Raw genomic sequence first — 14595 nt, 5'->3', positions numbered from 1 at the left:
AAGAGGTGGAAGAGGGAGGAATGCCAGTCATCAGGCAATTAGCCAGTGGCCTAGGAGTTCAGCAAGCAGAGTGCTTGCTCCTGGACAAGCGACCGCAAATGTATCGCAACTTCTCTGCACTGCAGATGTGCTGTCTATGGCAGAGATGCATCTGTACTGCGTGTGAATTCGCACAATCCCTGTGCCCCTGGGTAAAAAAATAGTGGGGAAGAAAAAGAAATGCTGAAAGGTTTACAAAGCTAGCTTGTATCTTCATGGGCACTTGTTTTCCAGCTGTTGAAGCAATGACTTGTCTGCATTTTCTGCTCAGCTCCAGCCGCTCTGCCAGAGCAATCAGCACCTAGTAAAGAGACTGCAATGCTTTCTTCCGTAAGTATCACCTTAAATTAGGAAGTACTGGTCATCCTGCGTCACTGGAGATGAGCAATTATTGCCTAGGCCAGATCCACAGCTGGTGCCAGCCCAAACAGCTCCAGTGGCTGTAACAGCGCCCAGTGGATTTATATTCAGCGCAAAGCTGACTCTGAGCTGTACCGAGGACGCTTTTTACTAACTTTTACTGTTTTATAGGTTTTCCCACATGACTAACTACTTGCCTGCCTTTGTATAGAAAGCATGACAAGCTATTAATCCCTGACACCTTTTCTATCTATTTCTCAGCCCTCCTATTTTTCCCTTTCTCAACCAGTCTGTCCTTGCTGAGTTTCCTTTGTTGCGTGTATCTTTACACTGACTTGTTGGTGTAGAGCAGTCCACAGAGTTATGGCAAGTTACACAATAAATTCAAGCTGATTCCTCCTTTGTGGGTGATCTTTTTTTCCTTTTTTTTCCATTTCAGGGTTCCTTAAATGATCAACCTTCCTTTTTAAGAAGATACCACGCTTCCAGCTAAAGCATACTTTACTTGCTAGAAGCTGTGATGGGTGGATGGGAGGGTGTTCCTCTCACCCTCTGTGTTCCCATTCCTGTTTTGTACCAGCACGCTTCAGCTCCATAACTTATCCGGAACAAGGAAGAAAAGATACTCCCAGGACCACAGAGTCTTTGGCTATCTCTGTATATTGGGGTCCAGCATCTTGGAAGCTGTATATTGTATATCAGGTATCTCAGGACACAGAGGAGTTTTATGTAGGCTGCTTAGCATCCCTGTGCTACTCACAGCTTTTGTTCTTGGAATAACTCCACCAAGGTTGTGTAGCACACACACATATAAATACACATAACTGCAATATTTGCCTTGAAAATAGAATAGGCAAAGGGAAGCTGAATTTTAAGGCAATTTCCCTTAATGGCAGAAAATGCTCCCCAATTTCTGCTGGGCTGAGATGTCCTGCTGTCCTTCTTATACCGATGTACTAACATTAGAAGCACCCTCACCCCAGGAAGAGAGGTAGGTGTGTACTAGATGCACACATGCTTCCTAAACAGGGAAATTCAATCTGTCAAGAAAATTCAATAACAACCTTAACATTTAATTGTACCCTAGGGCCCAATAAAAATCAACAAGGATGGTACTTGTTGATTTTTCGTTAACCTTCTCTTAAAAAGGTCTCAAAATATAAGTTAGACTGGCTGGCTGTATGTACACATGCAATACGTATGGAGATCTATAGGGAAAAATGCATTTAAAACTTCAGATTGGATCCACATTGAAAATACTTAAGCACTGGCACAGAGTTTGGCCATTGTTAGGTAAAACAAACATCCTGTTTTGATTTATGCACGCAGCACTCAATTTAACAAGTGTAGCTACAGGCAATTGGAAAACAGTCAAAATGGTGAATTTGCTGCTTACACTCATTTATACTGTTTCCTGAAGACAATTTGCTGTTGCTTTTTGGCATGTTTAGTATTTTTTAAACCACACAAAGGTTATGCCCAGTTCTCATAATTACACAGTGACTTTCTTGGTATAGGTGCAGTTGGGCGTTTGCCATGTGCTGTAGCATCCAGAGTTTTATCTCCTGGGGCTGCCTCCTTTACGGCAACTGCCGTGAGGTTTTAATGCTTCGGTGGCCCCTTTCGTTAGCGTGGGGCTGGGTCTTTGTGGAGCTGCACTTAGTGAACATATTAGATGGGGCTCAGGCACGGGCAGAGTCTAATCAATAAACCAAGTGCCAGTTGGAGTTACTCTGCTCATCAGGATGGCGCCTCCAGTTAGACAATGTCCAGGCAATTAGAGTACTTGGTTTGTTTCTCTTGTTATTAATTATCTACATTACAGACACACCTGGAAGCTTCTGGGTGTTGCACTGACACCTAAGGCAAGACATTTTTTGCCCTCAGAAATTTAAGTAGATTAAGAGTTGGGGGTGGGGAGAAAGGAATAGTAGAGAACAGCGTTTGCTCATCAGCGGCTGCCAGAACCGCTGTCCAGCCAGGTGATGAAACAGGTCATCCAAGGTCTACACCTGAGCTCACAGACGAGCTCTGAAGCTATCAACTGACAGGGAAATCCTCAGGCACATCTGCGGCTCAGTTTTCCCTTGGTGGCTGGCACGGGCATGTCAGTCAGGGAAAAAATCCTGTATTGGCTCAGTAGGTGAGTCAGGCTAGGGCTTGTCCCTTTGGCTGGGGGGATTCGGCTTGGGGCAGCAGGAGGGATGGCAGGAGGGACTGAATGTACACTCATGGTTACCGGCTGTGGACCGGCAGGCTGTCGCCACAGACCGTGGCAGGAGCTGCAGGAAGGCCGGCGCAGCAGCTCAGGGCTCCCCTCTGCATGCAGCTGGCACTGCTGGCTACTTCTGACACAGGAAGATGGGCAGCAAATCAATCACTCCATCGCTCCTGGAACGATTTCACTGTCTCTTCACAGTTCAGTTCCCTTTAACTAAATAGATCAAGAGGCTGCAGGGGCACCGTGCATTTCCAAAAGAACTTGCGCCCAAGGAGCAGTTACCATACAAGGTGGGTTTAGAGTATTTTTCCGTCTTCTTGGACCTTGAGTGTGAGGCAAAAGTGGGACATGCAGTTATCACCACTCCATTTTCTCAGCTGTGACCCTGCCCTGGAACTGTGCATTTTCATAGCCAAAACGCTTGTGTTTTGGTGAGGAATGGTGCCAGACACTCACTGACAGCATTTTTGCCCCAAACCAAAACCCCAGCACACCCGCCTGACAGGAAATCCAGGTCTACCCGACCGCCCCATCGCCCCCAGAGCCATGAGCACCCCTGTCATGGAGCACGCCAGCGTGCCGGCCCAGGGCAGAGCGCTGTGGGAGCACCCCGGCCGCTCAGCCCCGAGCTCCGTTCCTCACGGACTGCGGCCCCCGGGGGGAGAGGGCTCCATCAGAAGCCCGCAAGGCGCAGACAGGCCAGCCCGTATCCGTGCCCCTCCCAAATGCCGCCCCCCCGGATCGTTAGGGACGGCCCTGTAACTAGGGGCTACAAAATGGGGAAGCGAGGGTACAGCGGCGGCCCGCTCCCCGCCCGGCTGCGGCCATCGCCTCAGGACCCCGCCATCGCCTCGGGCCGCCGCCGGGCCACGCCACGTGACCCCTCCCCGCGGCGCGCGGCTCTCGCGAGCGGTGGCGTCATCAGGGCGCGCCGGCGCTTGCGCGGGTTCAGGGGTGGCGGCGCTTCGCTGTGTCACGGCGCGGCCTGAGGGAACGGCGGAGCGCGGCCCGCCATGGAGTACCTCATCGGCATCCAGGGCCCCGACTACGTCCTGGTGGCCGCCGACACGGTGGCGGCCTCTAGCATCGTCCAGATGAAGCACGGTGAGAGGCGAGGCCCGCGCGGCGCGTGTGGCTTCGGCGGGGGGGGGCCGTTAGGCTGTGCCGGCCGTGCGCCCTCCCCTCCCCTGGGCAGGCCCGGCGGGGGGCCCTGGGCTCCGGCCAGAGCTCCCCGTACGCGTTATGGTGCTCAGGGTCTCCGGTTGTGACCGCGGTTGAGGAAAGCCTGTTAAAAGAGCAGTCTTGGTGGCGGTAAACGCTGCTGAATGTCTCAGTTGAGGTTTTATTCGTTGTAGGGGCTCCTGGGCGGGCTCTGCCCCTCAAGAGTGAGGGACCCTCAGAGTCTCAAGGGGCCGGTTGCTCAGAGCAAGGTTTCCGAGCCTGAGCCAGTATAACTGCACTGTGTGGGGTTGTCATGTTAACTTACCGGCGCATGTAAGCCTTGGCTGGGTAACTCAAGCCCTGCTCTGTACCGGAATGTGGATGTGTTAGAAAACTGCACAGGGTTAACGATTGGTGAGCTTAAATGGTTTTGTCTAAGTCACTGGGAAAATGTAGTCAATGGGAAAAAGGAAATACTGGAAGGAAAAGCATCAGTGAAATTTGTAGCACAAGGCATAAGGGCCAAACTGCAATGTTTTTGCTTTCTTTATGTAGTAATACACCTGGGGGATTATCAGGTGTATTACAACTGGGGGGTACCTCTGAAGTTCTCGAAAAAGACTTTTTCAGTCTACTGTTGCAATAACCTGGACTGAAGCTTGTTTACAAGGAGTGGTGATCTTTTCCCATGGATTAGAAGCTCTTTAAAGAAAAGTCTTAGATTGCAGTGTTAATAAACATCCCATAAAATCATGACTGTTATAGCAGTGCTTTTACCTGAAATACTTCAGGTATGTGAAAGTTTAAGTAGCGTGAAAAAGATGGTTGTGAAAGGCGGTGGCACACGCAAAATACAAGTATGATCGCTTTAAACAATGTTTTGTAAGTTAATGTTGGTTCCAAGTAGATTTAATCATAAACTTTAAGGAAATTATGCTTACAACATAGGATTTATTTGTCTTTGGAGGGGGAGAGGAACTCACAGATTTCAGATACTTGTTTAGAATATTGGCATTTACTAATACTTGCTTTGATTTGTAAATAGATTGCAAAGGCTGATCAATGTCAGCGGCCTTCCGTGAACTCTCAAGACATGCAGCTCCTGGGTACTTCAGTAACTCTTGAAATCCTGTTAGAGGATTGTGACACTTTATACCTGTCTTGCAGCAGAGATTATTCAGCAGCATTGAGTAAACCAAAAGTCAAATTCAGAGGTCGAGGTTTAGTGTTGTTTTGTAGAGCAGTACAGAGAAGTGGTCTGGCTTTCACACCAACAGATACTTGAAATTTTCTGTCTCACAGATACCCGAGTGCCAGTCCGCTCTAATTAGATGAGACTGAGGTGTTAGAGTGGCACAAAATTGTCCTCAATGTTGTCAGAACGACAGTTTGGATTCCCTCAAATACACACAGATGGGGTTTTTTTTAAGCTGCAGTTATGAGTAAAACTGTATCTTGCTGTTCCTTAATTTCCATGTATATCAGTTGGATGTTTATAATTTGAAATCAGTACTTAAATTATTATTATTTTTTTTAACAAAAAGTAATGACAAGCAAAAACTTGTTTCTGAAAGCTTCACTCACCTAAATTGATAATTTTTGAGACAGTGCTGGATATCAGGAAGAGGGGATCATTTGACAAAGAACTTTGTTCTGGATTTCCTAAGATTTGCTTCTGATGCAGTATATTTAGGTAAAGCAGAATGGTCACCGAGCAAAACTTATTCGTGAACCCAGGAGGCACCACGTATAATGTTAAACTTTGCACGTAGTATTCTGTGTGAAGTTTTAGTCTTTGTCTCTATGTAAGAAAGACCATGTATTTCTGAAGTGCCTCCCTTCCTGAAGGAAGCACTTTGTGCATTTCAGCTTTGTTTGTCTTGGTGATGTGTTTAATGAGTCTTTTGTACTGTGCCACCAACTGAGAAGCTGAATTTTGGAGTTTGCTTAGGAAGAGTTTTGGTAGTACTCCAGGTCATAATGGAGTTATCCAAGTGTCTTCCTTGCTTCTGAAAGAAGTTATGATATTATGACACTGGCAGAATAATTTATTTTCTCTTGACTGTGGCTCTTAATGTTATTTTTCTTTGCCTAGACCATGACAAAATGTTTAAGATGAGTGAAAAGATCTTACTCCTGTGTGTTGGGGAGGCTGGAGACACTGTACAGTTTGCAGAATACATCCAGAAAAATGTTCAGCTCTACAAAATGAGAAATGGTGAGTGAAGTAGAACAGTTACTTGCTCAGGGTTTGGAAGCAGAGTTAATGATAGGTATAGTTTACAGCTGAATGTTGGTGCAAAGTGTTGTTTTCAAAACTTCTCTAGCTTTAAGGATTTCTGCATATTTTTTTTTTGTCAAGTAAAGGTGATAATGAAGGTGGCAGGATGAAGAAATAGAGACTGGATTATATAGTATAAGCCAAAAGTTTTATCCAAAGCCCAGCTAAACAGTTTGCAATATAAGTGACACAGTAATAGATTTGCTAGTAAAGTATTTCTCTTAATATGTCCATTGCATGACAGTTGTTACCAATTTTCCTGATAACTGGACTGAAATTCAAGCTACGTGCCGGTAGTGTTCTAGGTTTTTTAAGCTATTTAATTTAATGGTCTATGAGCTACCTGGATTTTGAGGGCCCTTTCCATGCTTGTAGTTTTGAGAATAAACTGCAATTAGACAAATGGTGTAACACTTTGTCACTAAAGAATAACTTGTTATTTCAAAATAGAATGGAAAGTCAGAAGGTGAAACATGAATATGGATTTGTACTGTTCTCAAATACACACATTTCTTCTCCAGGTTATGAATTGTCTCCTACTGCAGCTGCAAACTTTACACGACGAAACCTAGCTGACTATCTTCGGAGTCGAGTGAGTAGTAGCTGAAGGATTTTGGCAAAGGCTTACAGGGGAAGATTTCCATTTTGAAGTAATGGAGTCTGATGAAAAAGGTTCCATTTTCAGTGATGAATTAACTTTGATGAAAGGACGTTTTATTAAAATATAACTTGATTTGCTTATTTAAAAACTTATCACATCACTTATCAATAACTGATACAACTATAGTCTTAAAATTCCAGCCTTGGGCTCAATAAACATTTTGTCACAAATACTGCAAACGGCAAAGTGAATTAAGCCTCTTTAACATCGAGATAAGGTTGTCAGTTTTCATGCAAATGCACTGAATCCGTTTAATCTTCTTGGAAAATGATTTCATAGAGCAGAGCTGTTTGATGTACTTAGCAAAACAAGTCCCTTTTGTAAACAGCAACATGAGGCTTTCAGTGAATATCAAATCCAAGTTGGAGCTGTATTTTTGAGTTACTAAACTGCAGTTACTGATTTATTTATTTTTTCCTCACAGTAATTTTTTCAAGGTACAAAAAGACGTCATGAAGGGGCAAATGGATTTTTAAAGACCCAAGGTTAGGAAGCATTTCATTAGCATTCTTCTCGATGTGCTATATGAAAGAAAAGGAGAAATAGGATGTTGAGAATTAAGTTGAACATCTCTGTCAGGGATAGGGCATGGGATAAATTGTGCTGCTATTTTAACAGTATACTGCATAGGCTTGTAATGACGTGGATGACAGCTGCAGGTAGCAAGTTTTCGAGTTACTGAGGTTAGAGCAAGTCAGAACTCAGTGCAGAGTCCTGCCTCAGTCTTGTATGTGAAACGCTGCTCTCCTGGTTTAAATGGCTCCAGCCAACCATGTGGATTAAGCATGGTTGGTAGATGATGGTTGGCAGCGATGCTGCTTGCTTTAGCTTTTGTTTGGATGTGATTTGGAAGGTCTGTGTATGTTTTGTGGAACTCTGTGCAGTTTTTGAGGTCGATGTGAAGGAGTAATGCTGCTTGGTGCCAGGCCCAGATGGCTGTCGGCTGCCTGGTGCTGGTGGCTTGTCTCAAGGGCATCTTGATGACCTGCACAGATGGGGTAGGCGAGGCTGACACTGGATGTCCTGCCCGCTTAAGTGGAGGCAGACATATCTTGCATACGATGTAACATACCTCTAACAGGAGTAATTTAAGAGGCTTTTTGGTAAGCTTGGCCAGCAGGATGTGGCTTAGATGTGGCATTGTTGTTGTCTTCCTCTGTGCCATGCCCCTTGAGGCCTGATCCTCCCTGTGAGCCCACGCCTGTCTTCCAGCTCACCTGCTCCAGATGGGTAGCACAGTGGGGAGGACACTGGCAAAGGCAGATGTGTTTATTTACCGGAGACAAAATGTTCTGTTGCAGATGGCAATGCCCCGGAGCAAGTGGCGCACTCTGACACTACTGTCACACTACAGTGATCTCTATACTGTAGGGAGAACTCCCTTTTTTTTTTTTTTTTTTTTCCTTCTTCTTTAAACATAGCACTTAATGATTTGTTTGTGGGATTTGGAGTTTGATGATACAAGCCTTGCCATCAGAATTTTCCCCCATGAATTTTGTTACATTTTCATCATGCTTTGTGGGATACCAGAAGGATTAGCACTAGCTCTCTGTGTCTATTTAAATTGCATATAGGATTCCTGGAGGCTACTAATTTAATTATGTGGATGATAAAAATAAAAAATGAAAAGGTAAAACATGTGACTGCCACCTCTTAGTAGCAGGAAAATAATTTAGAAGTAATAAGTTTAGTAGGGGAAAAGATAGTTTGTTGCTCTGTTGCCACTTACTGTGTGAAGCCACTTCTGTTGCAGAAGGGTAGCAGGTATGTGAAGGGAAGTGGCTAACACTTCTTTTTAGGCATTATACTGTTGGCATGGCCCAGCCCAAAGTAGAGCTTGATCTGCATTGTTATTCACCATCTGGGTTCCTCACTATGTTATCTAGTTTGATTTAATTCATGAACCTTGTAGCTAATGTCATCCAAGTTCCCAATAACCTTGGGGATGTGTCGCATAAGGCAGTGCTTCAGAAGTTCTTCTGGTGGAAAGTGTCGAGTGTGGTGACGCTGGCCTTGTAACTTAAGGCCATTATGTTACTGTGCTCTTTTCATAGTCAATATGTGGTTCTTCATTACATTGCTTATTTTAAAACCTGGAGTTTATGCTCTAGAGTAGGATCTGAAAAGAATCTTTGTTGATTTCATTTTATATGTTGCAATTGAGGCAAACCTAGAAACTACTTTGGAGCCCACTGGCTTTTGTGCAGGTGAGTGGTGCTGTAGTTCCTCTTCCACTGTTAGTTACTGCAGCATCTCCCTTGATTCACCTGCTGAATCAAGTGCCAGGTTTAGTACGTTTAACATGTACTGAGGTTGTGTGGTGGTGGTAAGGAAAATATCCCCCTGCCCCTCCAAACATGATGGAGTTCATCTTCTTGTTGTGATGCTATGTTTAATTATAGGTGACAGGGTCTGGCCTGAGTCCAAAGAAAGACTAGCAGTTCCTCTGTCCTTGTCCATGCTTGGCAGGATGCTTCCTCACGCCCACCTTTTCCCCCCTTGCTGTGACTTTGGCTTCCGCCAGATGTCACGCCGCTGCCTGTCACCGCCCAGCCTCCCACTGCCAGTCTTGTTGTTGCAGTGTATTTATCACAACTGTTCTCTTCAGCTGTAGATTCTGAAGAATTTCACACATACCTTAATTGCTGTAGGTATTTTAAATCAAACAGCAGAAAGTGCAAAGGTACTTGGGATGAGAAATATTGCCTCTAATAGGAAGGTAAGGGGGTTTTTTTTGGGGAAAAAAATTCTATCCTGGAGTGTCAGTCATCCCCTCATTTGGTCACCCTTTAATCACATCAGTCTTCTAAGGAGTTTAGAACCGTTGGCACGGATTTAGTTACGAAAGCCAAGGCTGCCTTTGAAATGGACAAAAGGCTTGAGATGTACAAGGAATACCAGTCCCAGCGTAGAGATAGTCCCACTAAGACAGCACTAGGGTGCTGACTGCAAATTTCTTTTGTAATTGTGGAAGTAATAAATAGATTATGTATATTTTCTAATGTTTAAATCCTGCCTTTCTCAAATAATAGCAAGGCATAGGGGGCACTTTATTTACATTTGAGTTTTAAGAAGTTGTCCCATAGACCATTAGCGGGAGAATTTAAAACTGAAAAACAGATTTGTTTAAGTCTGTATAATACCATTTATTTATGGTTGAGTATCTCGCATATGCCAATGTTGGTAATTCAAAGTCACACAATAATTTGAGTGATCTTGTGTCATGGCTCTTAAATATCAACTTGTGTGATGTTTCAGAATAAATAAATGATGAAATACAGACTAATTAAAAGAATACAGCTGCATGGTAACTTGTTTCCAAATATTCTTGAATGCTTTGAAGATTAAATCGCACAATTTACAGTAATATGTTTGATATATAACTGTAGCCTGCTTTATTCTTTCTTAATATCTGGTGAAGGTAAAAATATGGTATTCTGTGATTCTATTTTTTTTTTTAGTGCAGATTCACTGTACTTATACTAAAATAAACTTTTTCCTATGGTACAGTTAATGTTTTGGCTTTAGGGTGAAATTGTGTTTGCTTGTTTTAATCTATTGTTAGTTGCATCATTTTTTTTCTTATTTTGTTGCTTTGTTGATTTAGGCTTTCCAGCATTTTAAGAAATACCCTGTTAGTATGATTAATTTAATAAGAAACATTCTTTAGATATGAAAATACTGGAAGTATATAAAAGCTGTTTTAAAAAATATATACAATTCCAACACTTTCTTTTGAGCCTACATTTAAAAATAATACAGTGCATGCATGTTTCATGATCTTATAAAGTACACATCTTGGGAGAAGATGTATAGGGACATCTGCTTTATTTGTTATGGTGGAACCACTAAACTTAAAACATGAAGGAAACTGCTAAGGAGTTGCTAAATTGGCAAGTACAGCACAATAAAAAGTCATGGTTCTGTTAATGCGGTTACATAGTCTTTTTGGATAAGATGTAGATATTTCTCAATCGTATTTGATAGGCTTTTGCTGAAGTCATAAACAAGAATCAGAGAAGACAGCAGCTAAAGCAAAGTAAAATTTGAGAACTTAAGAAAACTGTTTCCAACCAAACAGAAAAGATACTGCTATTGTGATGTTGCAGTATCTTAGTCAGTTTTGAATAGAAATAAGCCAGTTCCTTGGATCTTCATTCACTTGGTTGAGTTAGCCTAATATTAAAGATTAAACTTGGTACATGCAGTAAAAAATCTTAACTGCCAATTAACAAGACGGCATAACACTCTATATAACTGTTTGCACTGTATGTAAGCTTTCATATGTGCTAAACTGGTCTACGGTTAATAGTAGTAGGACTGAGAAAAGAGCATGCTAAATTAACAAAGACGTTCTTATAAACTGCAAAATGTTCACATTGTGCTTACATGTTGACAGTAAAAATCCACAAGTTTTATGTTGAGATGAAAGAATCTGGTGTGAAAACATAATTAAAATTTTCTTAAGTTTGAATGTGCCTTGAAAGCTTTTTAAAAAAAAAAAACCAAAAACACAAACCCACAAGTTTTCAGGAGAATCAGAGTTTTATGTTTTTATTTGCTTATGCATTCCGTATTACTAAAAGATCAAATCGGTTTTAGATTGAGACCTGTAATCTCCTGCAGACAGTATTGGTGAAGTTACTAGTAGCATTTATGGTAACGAATTGTGAAATCGACTGTGTTGCTGTTCTGTAGGTGGCATGGGGAATTAAGATGCAAAGGTTTGGGTGTGGCTGCCTTAAGGAAAACATCCTTTCTGTTTGCAGACCCCTTACCATGTCAACCTTCTCCTGGCTGGCTATGATGACCACGAGGGTCCTGCCCTTTATTACATGGATTACCTTGCAGCTCTGGCTAAAGCTCCTTTTGCAGCACATGGATATGGTGCATTCCTTACCCTCAGCATCCTTGACCGCTATTACAAGCCAAGTAAGTGGAATCTATGAAGAAGAAAATTCTGTTGCCGATTAATAAATTAAAGGCTTAAACTGAGAGACTGACGTTTGCCGAATCAGATGGTCCAGCACAATTGCTGTGGTGCTACAGATTTGAACTTGACTTTTTGTTGGAATAAATGTAGCTTTAAAGATTGCCTTCTGGTTTTGCTGAAATAGTAATATGAAACTAGTCAACTCCTTAAAGTGTTTTCCTGTTTAAAGCGTAACAGACTGTAAGTGAAGGAAGTTTCAATTTATTCTAAAACTCGACTAGACTTTCCTGGACCATTAGCTGCTAGTGGTCTGTTTTTAATAAATAACATTTTGATAACTTTATCTTCTACTTGCTTCTCTGTTGGCTATGACATGTACATTTTCCCAGAGTATCAATCTTTAGAGGGCAGTCCCACATCCTATTGCTCCATATCTTGGATTTGTGTGTGATACATTAAAAAACATACTAGTGAAAAGATATTCCGAGCAAGACCGTCTTCAGTACTCTGAAGTGGTGGCAATGAAGATTTGTTGGTTTGTTTTACAGTTTTATGCACGTGGCAGCTGTTGATCGTAATTGTTTTACACGTCTCTACCTGTCTAAAGTTTTTAATTTTAGAATTGTAATCCAGTTCTTACACTGCCAAGGAATAAACATGGCCCCACAGCCACATTACAGATGAGGAAACATGCAAAGCTTGGAATATTGTTAATCTGACATCTTTGGCTTTAGTTACAAAACTACTTTACTCCTGTGTGCAAAGCTGAGTTTAATCTCATAGGAGAGATGTTTGCTTTGTAATCCTTTCATCTGTCTCCTGCAAGAAATGTAGCTGTAAACTGACAATTTTATTCTAATGGGACTTCTACTTGAACAGTGGATACATGTCTGGAACAAACTCTAGAAGTTGCACAGTTTTGTGTAACGCACAGAGCTTAGCTGTTTTCTAGTCATGTCCCTTGCAAATTACACTGCTCCTTTTTCACCATTCCTTGTGAAAAGAGGAAAAATAGTGAGCTACAATACATTGTCATGGCTTGTCATCCCTATGGAGTGCTGGATTTTATCCTAATGTGTGAGAATAGCAGGGGCATCGCACACGTGCCTTTCCTATTATTAAAACTAATACCCAGCAGGGAACATAGCACTAAAACCAATCTCCGCCTACTGTCACTGACTTGCAGCCGGCTGTGGACAGATGGAGCTGATTTAAAACTGTAATAAACTCGAGGAGAGAGACGGCTGGACTTCTCCGAAGCCCGGTCCCTGGCCATGGGAGGCAAAATTCCGTCATGCTTCCTATTCAGTGTAACAAATCGATTCTCAATGGCTTGTTGCAGTGTGAGTGCTTCGGTGCAGGGCATCCTCAGTACATCTGGAAAGTGTTTTCTGTGAGCTGGGAAGGAGAGTTTTTGGTGCTCAGCTGAAAAGTTGTTTAAATTTAATAAAGTTTCTGTTGAGAGAGATGGCCTCTAATTAAATCAATCTGTGGATGTTTTCCCTTTCAGGTATCACACGTGAGGAAGCTGTGGAGCTCCTAAAAAAATGTCTAGAGGAGGTGAGTTGCCAGACTTAGGCCCTTGTGATCTTGAGAAAGGAATGTTTGTTTGCATTCATTTGCTGATACTTTCCTGTTCCTCTTGTCACATCTTTTTGCTGTTCTTTGCCAGAAGGGGTTATAAATGCACATTGACCAGATGTGGAATAGCTACTGAGGGAAGGGATTTGTGGGCACTTGCATTGTCTTAGCATGGTTCACATCCTTCAGAAAGTAAACTTGAAGCTTAATTGCTTTTCTTTACTTCTGCTTCTTCCATGCTTTGCAAAGACAGTCTTTGACATTTTCCTTTTAAAGTTTCTTCTGAACTGAACACGATGCAAGAATCCTTCCGTTACTTGTATTACACTTAACTAGTACAGACTTCTAAGTGTACTTCTGTTCCAGCTTGTGAAGTGATATGTAACTGAGGTAAAGATTTAACCTTAAAGTTCATGATCAATTTTAGCATAAACATAACCTTTCAGACTCTGAGGCTCTTACTGTAGGAAGATATTCTTTATCCTTGTCTTAAGAGGTTGAATTGAATGTAACTGGGAAGAAACACCTGGGGAAATGTCAGGAAGAAGTACTGTAAAGAGGTTCTGTTTGAATTATCTTTTTGGTACCTGCACTTTGTGCCCTAAATTGTAGCCTGCTCTAGCCTTCCTGCTTAAATGTTTTCCTTGTGAACAGGCTTGTGTATTTTGCATTTGTAGCCTAGGCTTGTCTAATATGGATAGTCTTACAACGGAGAACAAACTTGCGTTAACTGATTCCTGCACAGTGGAAAAATACAGGAACTCTAGTTCCTAGTATTTCAGGTCACTAGAACCAGGATGGAAATTTTGATGTGCAACAGCATATCCCTTAAATTATGCTCTCCTCTTTTATTTAAGCCTTGAATGAATCTCATCTCTTTTTGTCTTTCTGTCTTTTGTTGAACAGCTTCAGAAACGCTTCATCCTAAATCTGGCTTCTTTCAATGCCCGGTTCATTGACAAAGATGGCATCCATGAAGTGGACAATATACCCCTTCCAAAAGCAATGTCCTAACCCCCGAGATCTTTCCTCAGCAGTTTTCTTTTTTGTTCACTTTTGGTTTTTTCTAATAATTTGAAGTACACAAGTCATGTACTGCACTGGGAGATTGAATAAAGATTGACATTTATATAGCCAGTTTTATCTTTTCATTCCACTGATCCTTCCTGAGAGTATTTAAGTAAACTGTTCCACAGCGAAGGTGAAACTTGATTTACTGGTAATGTGTGCATGTTCAGGTTATTTATCTTTCTTTCCTCTTCTGAGATTTTACACCCCCACCCCAAGTTTTCCAATGTGTGGGAAAACTGATAACTTTTATTTTCTGGATGACGCTGTGTGCTGTCATCCACTCTCAT

General features: G+C 42.2%; 1 protein-coding gene across 1 annotated transcript; it reads left to right on the top strand.

The window, feature by feature from the left end:
* Window positions 1–3552: 3552 nt before the first annotated feature.
* Window positions 3553–14374, top strand: PSMB2 (proteasome 20S subunit beta 2). The gene is made up of 6 exons (XM_056332197.1): window positions 3553–3724; window positions 5877–5999; window positions 6584–6654; window positions 11493–11655; window positions 13167–13216; window positions 14144–14374. Exons 1-6 carry the CDS (start codon window positions 3634–3636, stop codon window positions 14249–14251), a joined length of 606 nt encoding a protein of 201 aa, XP_056188172.1. The 5' UTR covers window positions 3553–3633; the 3' UTR covers window positions 14252–14374.
* The last annotated feature ends 221 nt before the right edge of the window (window positions 14375–14595 follow it).

This window comes from Falco biarmicus, chromosome 3 (genome assembly GCF_023638135.1).
Source record: "Falco biarmicus isolate bFalBia1 chromosome 3, bFalBia1.pri, whole genome shotgun sequence".
In the NCBI taxonomy this organism is placed as follows: Eukaryota; Metazoa; Chordata; class Aves; order Falconiformes; family Falconidae; genus Falco; species Falco biarmicus.
Note: the sequence above shows the minus strand (reverse complement) of the source record. Positions and strands in the feature narration are given on the sequence as shown.